Genomic DNA, 14,111 nt, shown 5'->3' on the forward strand with positions numbered 1-14,111 from the left:
GGTGGTGGTGGTGGTGGTGGGGGGTCCTCCATTAACTGGCCCCATCTTACCCCCTCCATGTTATCTCCTACAACTCTGTGCACTCTGCCCAAACAGCTCCTTTACTGTCCCCTAAACATGCAGTTCAGAGATTCACGAATTTTATAGGGGCCTTAGAATGTCATATTATGCATTGTCCTAGGCATGGAGAGGTGGCTGGGTTATGCCACAGAACCAGTCCAGTGTGTAAGGTGGGCTCACCTCCATCACTCCTGCCTCTGCTCTGTACTCACTCTTCTTAAATCCAAAATGCCCTTCCCTCCACTTCCCAAGAATTAAAATTCTACATTTCCTTCAAGACCCACTTCACAATACGCCCTCTTCCCATTCTAATCCCACTCCACTGTACTTTTTCCTTTATTATGAATTATTCCAACCTATATTATATACATAATCCATATCATATCAACATACATTTGCATATTTATATTATTACTTTCTAGTTGTTTTTTATAATGAACAACTTGTTTCCTGGCAGGGCTGGGAGCTGCAAGGAAGAAAAGTGCCCTGGCTTCCAATGCTTAAGTACTCCTCACAGGCCTTAGAATAGCGCAGGATACCCAGCAGACTCTTAGCAAATATTCATCAAATGAATAAAATTAACAATGAGCTTGCTGTTCAACATGTTAAATTTCAGATGTTCCTGGGGCTACCAAGAAGAGAGATGAAATTAGAGTGAGGGTGCTGCATAGGCTAATCAGCATATAATTAATCACAGCAATCAGGGCAGCTGCTGAGAACTGTGAGGCCAAGCGCTGAGCAGCAAGAGCCAAAGGAAGAACTTGATAGGATGTCATGTCTTATAGGGAGGAGGGGATGAGGGCAGTACAAACAGATTTAAAAAACATCCAGAAGGCTAAAGAAAGAAATAGCATAGAGTTATCATAACATGGGAAATTTGAAGGTAGAAAAATGGTTTAAAAAAATGAAAAGAAGCAGGAAGTCAAAGGGTATTTGAATTGAGAAAGCATCTGGCAAAGACATATCAAAGGAAGACCACGGAAAGAGTGGTTCCAGAGTAATTAGACTGAGGGACAGTTGGGAATGGAGCTGCACATCAACTTGCTGAAGAGCCCAGGATATCACATGCTGCCCACCTGAGATGTTTGGTAAAAAACGTGTTATCTAATCAGCTAGCAGACGTGAACTAGCAACCCACCACAACTCCTGTTTGCCTTCCGCCACAGACCTGCTAGCAGGCTGCTCAATCATTCATTATACTTGAGGCTAGCTGCAGTTATTTGAAAAATCTATTGAGTGATTCAACCTCATGAAAATTATATCATGGAAATGTGACATTATAAAGGATCGTGAACCTTCCTATAAGGAAGTTATAGCATGAGCTACTCACATCTGAGTCACTTCCAATTCTTTCACACTAATCATGGATTCTCTCAATTCACTGGTGTTATGAATTAAAATTTATTTCATAACGACAATAAGAGGAAGAAGACCTGAGTGAATTACATCAAAGTATTTGCAGAACATTTTCAGATAAAGAAAGTGGAATGAAGCAGGATTAGATTCTGCTTCATCCCAATACCCAATGAAATGAACACAAAAAAATTAAAATTGAAAAAACCAAAAATTCACCAGCATCAACCAAATAAGAAAAGAAAACAAGCTTTCTAAAAATTCCGAAAAGAATTGGTCAAGGAAAGAAGTAGAAGATTCTCCTGCTTGCAATCCCTGAAGGTAGTAGATGAACACAAAAAAATTAAAATTGAAAAAACCAAAAATTCACCAGCATCAACCAAATAAGAAAAGAAAACAAGCTTTCTAAAAATTCCTAAAAGAATTGGTCAAGGAAAGAAGTAGAAGATTCTCCTGCTTGCAATCCCTGAAGGTAGTAGTCAGGAAAGGAGTGTCATGCTGAGAATTCTCACAAATACTCTACAATTTTTCTTTTGTTTTTCTTTTTTTTAATTTTAAGGAGTTTATTTGAGCTGACTGTGATTTACGAATTGGGCGGCATCAAACTACAAGCAGTTTGGGCTCGACTGAGGGGAAGGTAGGGAAAGCTTTTGTAAGCTATTCCCTGAAGCAAGACAAAGGAAATATTTGATTGGTTAAAGTGGAAAGTCTCTAGTTAGAAGTTACTTAATGGTTTCTGATTTGTTTATTTACATAGGAGCCCAAGGCACTGGAGCTGTCTCAGCCTAACAGTCTCATAATTAATTTTTAAAAATTTATTTATTATTATTATTTTTTTACATTCAAAGATGTTGCAGAGCAGTGGGAGGGGGGAAGGGGATGGAGGTGGAGCTGGGGGGTAGGGCTGGCTCCTTCACTGGCCTGGTTGTGGAGGGGGTTGGGGGGAGCATGGCTAAGGCCAGCGGGCTATCCCAACCCCTGCTGGGGAGCCTGGGGGCTTTCTGATGGTAGTGGTTCAGTTGCCACTGGGCTGAATGGGACATCACAGGGCGTGGCTGAGGCCCTTGGCACCCCCCCACCCTGGCTTGGGAGCCTGGGAGGTTTCCAGCAGTGTGGTCATCAATGACAAATACCCTCCAATTTTGAGAAACCAACAGAGGGAGGGGGTGAGCAGCCCTGAAAAAGTTAAGAAGAAGCCCTTGAGAGCAGAAGCCCACACACACCACAGCGGCTCAGGAGTGCAGGCAGACAACCAGGGCTCGACACCTTTGGAGGCATTGGGCCATACGTGGGGAACTACTCAGATCAGGGTGGAAGTGTATAGGGACACCACTGGCTGCTAGAGGGGGCCCTGGAACAGGGCTTGAATAGTGTCTGGGAAGACAGAACAGAAGCTAGCCCTCACACAAGGGGCTCCAGTTGAGCTCCAGTTTTCTCTCACACCTCCCCAGGCTAGAAGAAAACAGAGAGAAAGGAACCTAGTACTGGGAGTGGGACAGCAACTGATTCTACACAGGTGGGGAGAATGACAAGGAGAATCCACTTACACCGTATCTGAGCAAATAAAAGGTAGGGACAACATAGGTGCTGACATCAAGCATGGATAAGATGAAAAGAAATGGCACAGAAACTACATCCCACAACAAACGGAAGGACAGAAAGAGAGGGGGAAGGAAGGAAAAATACCTCAGGAACTCAGTCTGGGAGAAAACAAAGCCCAAGAAGTGGCTTCTCCAATGCTGTCTCAATCTACAGATTATTCAACAGAAATAAGAATCTAAGGCTGGTCGGTTAGCTCAGTTGGTTATAGCATGGTGCTGATCACACACCAAGGTTAAAGGTTTAAGTCCCTGTACCAGCCAGCCACCAATAAAAAAAAGAAAGAAGACTCTAATAAAACAAAACTCAAAGACAACATAATAAATCACAGAATAAGGTGAAAGGGTTGCAGAGTGAAAACAAACTGAGACCCAAATGACACCAATAAAGAGCTAATAAATAAATTAGAACAGTAAAGAACAGAATAGACATGACTGAAAATTGAATAATGCACAGAGTGAAGGTCTGAGATTATTTCAGTGAATGCAGGGAAAAAAAGGAAAAAAATCATCTCAAACTATCAAAAGAAATGTGATAGATATCAAAGGCAAAGGTGATAAAACAAAGAATGACTAGTTTGCTGAAATAGAAAATCCAGTAAGTATAACAGAGAAAATATTCAGAAATGGAAATCAGAAAGTTTTCCCTGAACCGAAGGAAGGGGTAAACCTGGCCTTAGCATTCTCTAAAACCATGTTCAAACCAGGAGGTGATAGATCAGAATGTCTAAAAAGATCTGAGGAAATGAATATGGCCCAAGAACAGTATATCCAATCATGGTCTTTTTCAAGTATAAAGGCAATGGACAGAAATTCTTAAACACAGTAGGGAAAGTGAAGGTAAATGGTCAGGATCCCTCGGCTGTTCGGAATCCTGCTGCCCAATCATGGTCTTTTTCAAGTATAAAGGCAATGGACAGAAATTCTTAAAACACAGTAGGGAAAGTGAAGGTAAATGGTCAGGATCCCTCGGCTGTTCGGAATCCTGCTGAGTTTGATGTAAATAACTGCGCACGTGTGCCCAGGTATTCCTTGGTTATTGTCTGTAATTGTGCACATGCGCTCAGGTGTTCTTTAGTTGTCTGACGTGCACCCAGGTGTTCCTGGGTTATCTGACTTAAGTATAATGGACAAATGGCTCTGATCCACAGTGTCCCCTGCCCCCAGGGCGCCCCCTACTAGGCTGTTGCTACCAGGGCCCCCAGGATTCCACTGCTACTGCTGCTGGAGGCTGCTGTAAGCTGCTGCTGCTGCTGAGGAAGCTGAGGACCGAGCTCACATTGGAATGAACCTGTCAACTCTGCCAACGGCTTCCAGGATCATTCTCAATTACCTAGCTCGCGACCTGCATGTGAGGGGTCTGTGACCCAGCCTGGCATGTGAGGGGTCTGTGACACAGTCTGTACAACAGGTTTGAAGGGTGTGAGCCCAAGCCCAACAAACATGAATGAATTAAAAAATATAACACCCTCCAGCCTTTGCCATAAAAACCACTGGACAAGAAATCTTCCCTCTAGTACTTGTGAAGATAAAAGCAGAGTGGCGAGCACTAAATCCACTGAAATGTAGAACCCACACTGTAGCTGAAGGAATTATGGGTGAAACAGAAAATAATAAAACTAACAACAAAAAGTAGGAGGGGGGATGAGAATGGGCAGAAATTTAAGTACTAATTTCCTCATCTTTCACAGCAGGAAGTCAAATTTTCTAAATATATACAAAATTAAATGTAATACCGTTTGTTTTAAAAACAATAGCAGGCATAGCATATCCCCTTCTGAAATTACTTCCACCTAGCTATTCAGTTATCCATCCAGCCATCCTTTAAACAACAAATCTGAAAAGAAAGATGTCTAGAGTCATGGTCACCATCACCAAAGGTTAACATTGCTCATTTCTGAGAGGTGGGATATTGTGAGATTAGATAATGGCGGTTAGAAATCTTTAGGAACTATGCTTATGAGTGATTTCCCCCCCCCCTTTTTTTTAAAGATGACCGGTAAGGGTATCTTAACCCTTGACTTGGTGTTGTCAGCACCACGCTCAGCCAGTGAGCAAACCGGCCATCCCTATGTGGGATCCGAACCCGTGGCCTTGGTGTTGTCAGCACCGCACTCTACCGAGTGAGCCACGGGAAGGCCCCTTCCCCCCCCTTTTTTTACTTTTCTGTATATTCTATATTTTGAAATGTGTCCATATACATTGAAATTCCCCCCCTTTTTTTACTTTTCTGTATATTCTATATTTTGAAATGTGTCCATATACATTGAAAAAATTGGATGCTCTGGCCATAAAGGATAATGACAAAGAGTAAGCCTGAAAAAAGACTGCCACAGAGAGAACCAAGCTTGTTTAAAGGCAAAAGAGCAAGAATTATCAGAGAAAAAGCAGACTGAGATGCAAGAACCCTTGATCGAGTAAGCGTTCCACCAGTTTCACTAGCAAATCCCATCTAAATGTCAATAATTCCCAAATTAATACTTCATGTGAAACCTTTCCTTAACTGCCATTTATATCCAACTACTTATTCAACATGTCTACTTGAAAACCTTTAAGTGTTTCAAATGTAATATGCCCAACACCAATTTCATGATCTTCCCCCTCCAAACCTCCTCCTCTCCCATCAGCATTCCCCATTTCAGTAAATTCAGGCCAGAAACCTTGAAGTCATCCTTGACCATCTCCTTCTCTAATACCACCCATCCTATCTGTCAGCAAATCCCATTGGCTCTCTATCAAAATGTAACCTGAATCCAGTCACCTCTTACCACCTTTTCTATTATTGGCCTGGTCCAACCACATTTCTCGACTGGATGACTACAGCAGACTGCTAAGTGGTCTCCAGCTCCCATTCTTGCCCCTACATCTATTCTCTAAACAGCAGCTAGAGTGATCTTTTAAAAGCATAGGTCAGATCACATCACTCTTTTGCTTAAAACTCTCCAATGGCTCCTATCTGACTCAGAGTAAAACCCAAAGTCTCTACCTTACCCTACTAAGTACTACATGATTTCCAACACAGGCTCCTGCCTCAGGGCCTCTGTGCCATCTAGAATGCTCTCCCACCAGTCACAAGGTTCATTCTCTTCATTCAGACCTCTGCTCCAATAACATGTGTTCAGAGATAACTTCCCTAACTTTCATCTAAAATTGCATCCCCACACCCTTTTCCTGCTTTAGTGAGAGCAGTTGCTTACAGTTATATCCCTACAGCTTAGAAAAGTATCCAACACAAAGCAGATGCTCAGTATTTGTTAAATGAATAAATCAATGAAAGAACTCAGTATTTTATTTTTCTCAAAACATTGCAGATGATATTTTTCTTTACTTCTGATTGATGAGACTACTCTATGCATCACTACAATTCAGGAAAATATTATTTACTCTTAGTGAGTTATACATGGAAGTTATGAGTAACTCTACCAAGCCCAGGAGTCAAGGTTGGTTTCTAGTCAATTTTGCACGTGTGTCTGGGGAAGACAGGAGCTGTCACCAGAATCAACCAATGCCTGGTAAGTGGAAAAGAGCTCTGCTGGCTGGTTAGCTCAGTTGATTAAACTGCAGACTTGTAACATCAGGGTCATGGGTTTAGATCCCTGTACCAATCAGCCACCAAAAAAGTGAGCTCTGGCTGCCTTATCACCCAGTTATGACAGAGTAAGATTTCAAAAACCAATGCTGGCTTAACTGTACCTGTCCCTGTTGGGTCACCGCCCTGGATCATGAAATCTTTGATGATTCTGTGGAATTTGGTGCCATTGTAGTAACCACGACGAGCCAGCTCAGCAAAGTTCTTACAGGTCTTTGGAGCATGCTTCCAGTACAGCTCCAACACAATGATTCCCATGCTGCAGGGGAAGAGGACAGCACAGGTCCAGTCAAGAACAAGATCATGGCAGACAGGAGTATTATGGGAACGCTCCAGGACTCTTGATTTTCAAGCTTACAACTAATGAAATTGTGACAACCACTGGATTTCATCTTCAGCAAAGGAAAACAACACAATGCAAGTAACATAAACACAGATTATCTCTTTTGAGTAAAACACACAGGGGATTCTGGTATTTCTTTTAAGCTAAATAACAACTGTGGACAACTCAGAATTCTAATACCTTATATATAAAAATAAATCACTGATCATCTGAAACCAATATAAACAACCACTAAATTAGGGGAAAAAATTTCTTACACTTAATTTGTATATTAAAAAACAAAAAGACATTAAAATATCAGGAGTTCATATTTATTTATACATACATAAGTTTCTGGCAAAGGGGTAGGGACCAGGTAGAGGGGAGACAGGAAGATGTCCAATGAATACCTTTTTTAAGCTTTTGTATTTTTGATCCTTGTAAATATATTACCTATTCAAAAAAAATTAAATATAAAAAAAGGTACGGTTTACGTGTTAGGGAGGAAGTACAAAAAGGCAAAACCTGATTACTTCAAACCTTTGCACCTACCCAATATGAGGAATGCTTTTTTCTCCCCATACCACTAAAGGATAAGGGAAGAAGCATGAGACAGGACAGGTGCCTTCCCCTCTATTCTACTACCCACCTGGACTTTAAGGTCAACGAATGTGAAAACTGAGTCGACTCTGTATAACCTTGTGAGCCGCGGGCTAATGTCTGCATCCTGCTCACAGCACCAATTGTCTAGCTCTTATGCTGTTCATGTCAATTGTAAAGCTAGGCGACCATGCTAGTTGTCGGGCTCCTTTACCCGCTGGTAATCCTGTACTGACTGGGCCAATTGTTGCACTAGGGCTGGGTCTGGAGCCCACAGACCCCTCAAGCCCGTTCACAGACTGGGCCACAAACCCTTCACAAGCTGGGCTGGGTCCCCAGAGCCCTCACACACCAGACTGGGTCACCAGACCCCTTCACGCAGGTCTATGAGCTAGGTAACTGGCCAAAAGGTCCTTGGAGCCATAGGTTGGAAAGCATGGCTGCACTGGGTGGGCTACTTCACTAAAACTCCTCTCTCTGAAGAACACAAGAATAGCAATAAAACTAAAAAGATACATTGGCGCACATGCGCACTAACTACACACACACACACACACACACACAAAATTTGCTTACAAAGGATGCTGAACCACACCCAACTGGACCTGAGGCCAGGGCCCTGACCAAACCATTCCATCTTCCCAACAAACCTGGATATTCAGTGCCTAGCACAGTGCCTTGCACAGTATGAACAAACACTCTATAACCACATGTGGAATGTGCTAGAAAACAGCTTTCTAACAGCCTTTCTGCCTGCAATTCATCCTTACACTGCTACCATTCAATACAGATTAACAGTTAGTTACTCTGGGCAAGGCGCTATTCTAGGTGCTTTTTCCCTCACGGAGCTTACATTCTGGTGGATATTTTTAAAATACAGGAAATAACTTCTTGGAATGACAATCAGGAAGTACTTACAAAAGTATGAAATGTGCATACCTCATCAATTTCAACTTCTAAGTATCTATTCTCTAGGGAATTTTATAAAAGTGCCTAAGGATACAATGTGCAAGGATGTTCATTCCAGTATTTTTCACAGCAAAAAAGTAATTTACAAGTCCTTGAAAGAGGAAATGACTAAAATTTGAACCATCCATACTATGAGCAGCAATATGTACGACAAGTCTTCAAAAAGTTCACGGAAGATTAGTACAGGAAAAAACTATGCATGGATTGCAAACTTTTTTTTGCATCAAAATAAACTCTCAGTAACTTGTTACAACTTGTCTGAACAGGGTCTAGTTTGAGGCACTAAGAAGGTTAACACATCAGTTTGAAAAGAGCCCCTATCAGAGCAACATGAATTCTGCTAAAACTGAAGCAAGAACAAACATCAAATTGATGGTGAAGCTTGGGTGGAAGAATGGTGAAATCACTGATGCTTTATGAAAAGTTTGTGGGGACAATGCCCCAAAGAAATCAGCAGTTTACACATGGATAACTTGTTTTAAGAAGGGACGAGATGATGTTGGAGATGAAGCCTGCAGCAGCAGATGATCCATATCAATTTGCAAGGAAAAAATTACTCCTGTTTGTGCCCTAATTGAAGAGGATGGATGGTTAACAGCAGAAACAATAGCCAACACTATAGACTCCTCAATTGGTTCAGCTTACACATTTCTGACTAAAAAATTAAAGTTGAACAAAATTTCTGCTCAAAGGGTGCCAAGACTGTTGCACCCAGATCAGTTGCAGACAAAAGCAGAACTTTCCATGGAAATTTTAAACAAGTGAAGTTAAGATCCTGAAGCATTTCTCCAAATAACTGTAACAGGAGATGAAACATGGATTTACCAGTATGATCCTGAAGACAAAGCACAATCACGGCAGTGGCTACTGATGACTTGCAGCTGACTCAGCTACACAAGCAGTTCTCAAAACAATATCAATTGCCTTGAAGGGGGCCTCATGACTTGGGTGAGACATTGTTCTTAAAGAGTTCATGTAAGTTCTTAAAATTGTTGATGTACCAATGAATGTATAGTATGCTAATTCTGAGTAAACAGCAAAGTTATCTTTTTTGTCTTTTTTTTTTTTTTATGTGACCGGTAAGGGGATCACAACCCTTGGCTTGGCGTCGCCCGCACCACGCTCAGCCAGTGAGCCCACCGGCCATCCCTATATAGGATCCAAACCCGCGGCCTTGGCGCTCCCAGCACCGCACTCACCCAAGTGCGCCACTGGGTCGGCCCAAGCAAAGTTATCTTTAAGATTAGCTGAAGCATCATCCTGCACATGGACACGTTTTGCTTAATGTGCTGTAATCTGTAACTAATGGTTGTAATTCTGTATTTTACTCACCAATGAATATGGGACAACTCTGGTGTGGGGAGTCCCCCTCCCTTTTCCAAATTTTCCCATAAAATCTTTCAGCTTGTAATAGACTTTGGAGCACTTCTCCACTTTGTTGGTTTGTGTTTCCCAGGTCAATCCTTACATTTGGTTCTCAATAAACCTTCATGAAATTATTTCTGCCTCAGCCTTAATTTTGGCCCACACTACCAAGTAGAAGTTGCCGAGTCAAAGCAAAAGCAAACGAGTCAGGAGCAAAGGTTATGGCAGTAGAGTTGGGAAAATATAAAAAAAAATGATCAGGGCCCCACAGATGTTCAGAATCTTGCCCAACATCTGATGTTAATATGCACGTGTGCCCAGGTGTTCCTTGTTATTGTCTAATGTGATTGCACATGTGCACCCAAGTGTTTTGGGTTATGGACTTAAGTATAAAGGACTAAGGCTCTGATAGATGGCCATCTTGAGACATTCCGGGAAGCCATTGGGTGGCTGCTCCTAGCTCTGAATAAAACCTATCAATTTTTCACCCACGGCTCCCAGGACCTTTTCCTATTACCAAGCTCGTAGACCTGCACGTGGAGGGTTTTATGACCCAGTCTGGACAACGGGCTCAAGGGGTCTGTGAGCCCTAGCTTTACAAGTAGTGTTTTGGGATGCTGAGGCATTTTCCTTGTTAACTTTCTGGAGGGCCAAAGAACGATAACATCTGTTTATTATGAGAGTGTTTTGAGAAAGTTAACCAAAGCTTCACCAGAGAGTTCAACTCCACCAGGACAATGTTCCTGCTCATTCCTCTCATCAAACAAGGGCAATTTTGTGAGAGTTTTGCTGGCAAATCATTAGGCGTCCACTTTATAGTCCTGATTTGGCTTCTTCTGACTTTTTGTTTCTTAGCCTTAAATCTTCAAAGGGCACCCATTTTTCAGTTAATAATGTAAAAAAAGACTGCACTGGCATGGTTAAATTCTCAAGACCCTCAGTTCTTTAGGGATGGATTAAATGGCTGGTATTATTGCTTACAAAAGTGTCTTGAACTTGATAGAACTTATGTTGAGAAAAAGTTTGTATCTTTCAGTTTTATCTTTTAATTCCATTTTTCCATGATCTTTTTTTTTTTTCCTTTTTGTCTTTTTTCGTGACCGGTAACAGGATCGCAACCCTCAGTGTCGCGCCCCGTACTGTGACCGGCAACGGGATCGTAACCCTCTGTGTCGCGCCCGCACCGCGCTCAACCAGTGAGCAGACTGGTCTCTATATGGGATCCGAACCCTCGGCAGGAGTGCCGCCGCACTCGCAAGAGCCACACTCTACCGAGTGCGCCACCGGGCCGGCCCTCCATGATCTTTTTGAAGTCCTCTCACATTAGTGAACGAAAAGTAAATTACAGAAAAAAACACATACAGTATGATCATATGATCCTATTTTTGTTAAATATAAAACAAAGATGTTTATATGTACATAGAAAAGAAAAGGATGTTCAGCCAACAAACTATTGATAGTGTTTTCAGGAAAGGGGTGGCTCTTACTTTTTTACTCTACACACCTCTACATTGCTTGGATCTAAATTTCAATTTATTTTGTAGCTTAAAAATATACTAACAGGGGAGTCCAGAAATTACAGGTTGGGTCCTGAAGTAGAATTTTGCCATACAAGAAGGTGGGGAAGAAGATGGCCAAGGAGCAAGGGGAACATGAGCAAATATAGAGGGGCCAAGAGAACGCTGTGCTCTGGTTGAAAGCAGCATGGGCAGAACAGAAAGACAGGCAGAGAGACCTTGGCTGGCTCCTGGCTGCTGCTGAAGGGCAAGTAGGCAATGGCCAGATGAAAAAAATCACCTTGAATGCCACACCAAGAAGTTTTAACTTTACACTGTTACAGCAGCAAAAAGTTATTTAAGGTTTTTAAGCAGGATCCCTTGTCCTATCTTGGAAAGCTCACTTTGAACTTTTTCCAAGAAATAATGGAATGAACCTAAAGAACCTAGCATGTGAGGCCAGCAAACTTTGGTCAAGCCATTTAATTTGTAAATTTTGGCATTTCTCCTGCTAAAATTGTAGAGGAGGAGGTAAAATAATACCTTCACGATTTGAGTTGCCGGGAGGATTAAACTAAATGTGGTGGCATACATACATCAGGGTATGTCATTAGCAAATTGGTTATCATTATCATATCATTCTTTGATAAAGGGGAAAATGTGCTTCTTCCTGTATTTTTATGTAATTAGCTCACACAACAGTACTACTTATATAACATTTACATATCTGCCTCCCTCACTATACCGTAAGATCCTAAAGGCAGGACTGTGTGTTTTATCCACCTCTGTATCCTTAAATTCCAGATCCTACGTGCCTGGCTTGAATGAATGAATGAATGAATGAATGTGTGAGTGAAGGAACGAACGTGGTGGAGGGAGGAGGACAACAGGCAGCAGTCGCTGCGGTCTCCGCGCGAGTCAGTGCGGAGCTTGGACGCGGGCGGTGGCGGTCCCCTCCAGCCCTCGGGGGGACCTCACGACCGCCGCTCCACGTCCCTCCACGTGGAGGCCGGGCTTCCGGAGGAGCGCGCCGGGATCCGAGTCCTGCGGCGAGGCTCCGCGTCGCCTCAGCCAGCCCAGCCCCAGAAGTCCAACCCCCCTCACCTGGTCTCCAGGTAAACGTTGGGCGGCTGCCAAGAGTCTGGGGGAATCGCCGCCATAGTGAGGCCTGAGGAGTAGTTCCCTAGCTACGGCTACTTCCGGCGTCGATTCGCTAGGGATCCGCCGCTACTGCGCACACTTCCGGTCTCCGCCGTTCAACCCTTTCGATGCCAGAATTTGGGGGCTTGGACAAGGAAGAAGGTGTACTCTTCTCCCAAGACCGGGAAACTGGGATGCGAGGCGAGGAGAGGCTGGGCTTAAGAACAGAGAATACTAAGGTGTACTCTTCACCCAAGACCGGGAAACTGGGATGCGAGGCGAGGAGAGGCTGGGCTTAAGAACAGAGAATACTGCAAGCCCTGTTACAGGTGGTCTCCAAGTGGCGATACCGCGCCACTCTCCAGGCAATCTGATTGGCTCCTTTAGATATGGAAGGCGGAACAACCAGCAAATCTGCACTCTGATTGGAGTTATTTCCTAACATTCAATTCGAAGAATTTCTTAGTCCTACAATTGGTCAGGAACAGGAAGAGGAAGAAAAGGAAAAGGAATAAAGAGGTGACAGTAACGAGTATTTCTAAGGCGCTGTACGGTTTACACAGCGCTTGCACTTTCCACAAAGCAATCCTGTAAAGTAGGTAGTACTGTTCCCATTTTTCAGGTGTCGAAACTGAGAATCAGCTGTTAAATGACTTATTTGCCCGTAGCCATACAGCAAATCTGAGCCTCTAGTCTCCAAAGGCAAGGAGTCAGGGGAGAGAAGAGGAGAGGCCGGTAAGAAAATGAGAGATAAGGAAAGGGAGAGGCAGGAATATGTAAGTCAAAGGGATCAGAACAAGAGTAAGGCTTAAAATGACTGGCTTGGATAGATGGTGACCCAAAGTTGTTAGGAGGGTTTGTTCAGGGCCAGAGGAGGTTTGGAGGGAGGAAAAGAATGAAATGGGGTAAATAAACTTCTATGTAAATGCTTTGTACACCACTTAATAATGATGGCTGAATGAATGCTTATCATGTGCCTGCAAGGAATCAAGTTAAGCACTTTGTTGTGTATTTTCTTTCTTAATCTTCAAAACCCCACAAGGTAGATATTACTGTTTACTTTGAGGAAAGTGAGCCTGACAGGTTGAATATGCTTAAAATATCTCAGCTGGTGAGCTTCTGCTCTTAGCCACAGTTCAACCCTCGTGTCCTTTTTTTTTTTTAAAGATGACCGGTAAGGGGATCTTAACCCTTGACTTGGTGTTGTCAGCGCCACGCTCAGCCATTGAGCAAACCGGCCATCCCTATATAGGATCCGAACCCATGGCCTTGGTGTTATCAGCACCGCACTCTCCCGAGTGAGCCACAGGCCGGCCTTAAACCCTCGTGTGCTTAATTGTCAAGCGGAAATAAGGATGTATAAGGTTGTAAAGAAACACTAGACAGTGAACTTGAGAAAGGAACTGAACCTCCTTCATCTTTGTGCCTTCCTTGCGTAGTACTCAGCTCAGGGTGCTCAGCTTTTGTTGAATGAATAATGGACAGAGAAGTACACCTTAAACTAATGAGTGCTGTGCTAATGTAAAGTATAATTAATTTTACATCTCCTGCAGTCTCAGTCATGCCCATCCTGTGACCCTTGAGCTGGATGGAAAAGTCTTCATCATTGGTCTGTTTTG

The 14,111-nt window shown here is 42.9% G+C and overlaps 1 protein-coding gene across 1 annotated transcript; it reads right to left on the minus strand.

Annotated features, from left to right (window-relative positions):
* Window positions 1-6,704: 6,704 nt before the first annotated feature.
* On the minus strand, window positions 6,705-12,700 carry LOC103587041 (peptidyl-prolyl cis-trans isomerase-like 1; the record flags this gene model as incomplete). The annotated part of the gene is made up of 2 exons (XM_008568438.1): window positions 12,457-12,700; window positions 6,705-6,859 (listed from the first exon to the last, which is right to left on the minus strand). Coding segments are annotated over exons 1-2 (211 nt in total), but the record flags the coding sequence as incomplete, so codon positions are not given.
* Between the last annotated feature and the right edge of the window lie 1,411 nt (window positions 12,701-14,111).

This window comes from Galeopterus variegatus, unplaced genomic scaffold, assembly GCF_000696425.1.
Source record: "Galeopterus variegatus unplaced genomic scaffold, G_variegatus-3.0.2 Scaffold409, whole genome shotgun sequence".
NCBI classification, from domain to species: Eukaryota; Metazoa; Chordata; class Mammalia; order Dermoptera; family Cynocephalidae; genus Galeopterus; species Galeopterus variegatus.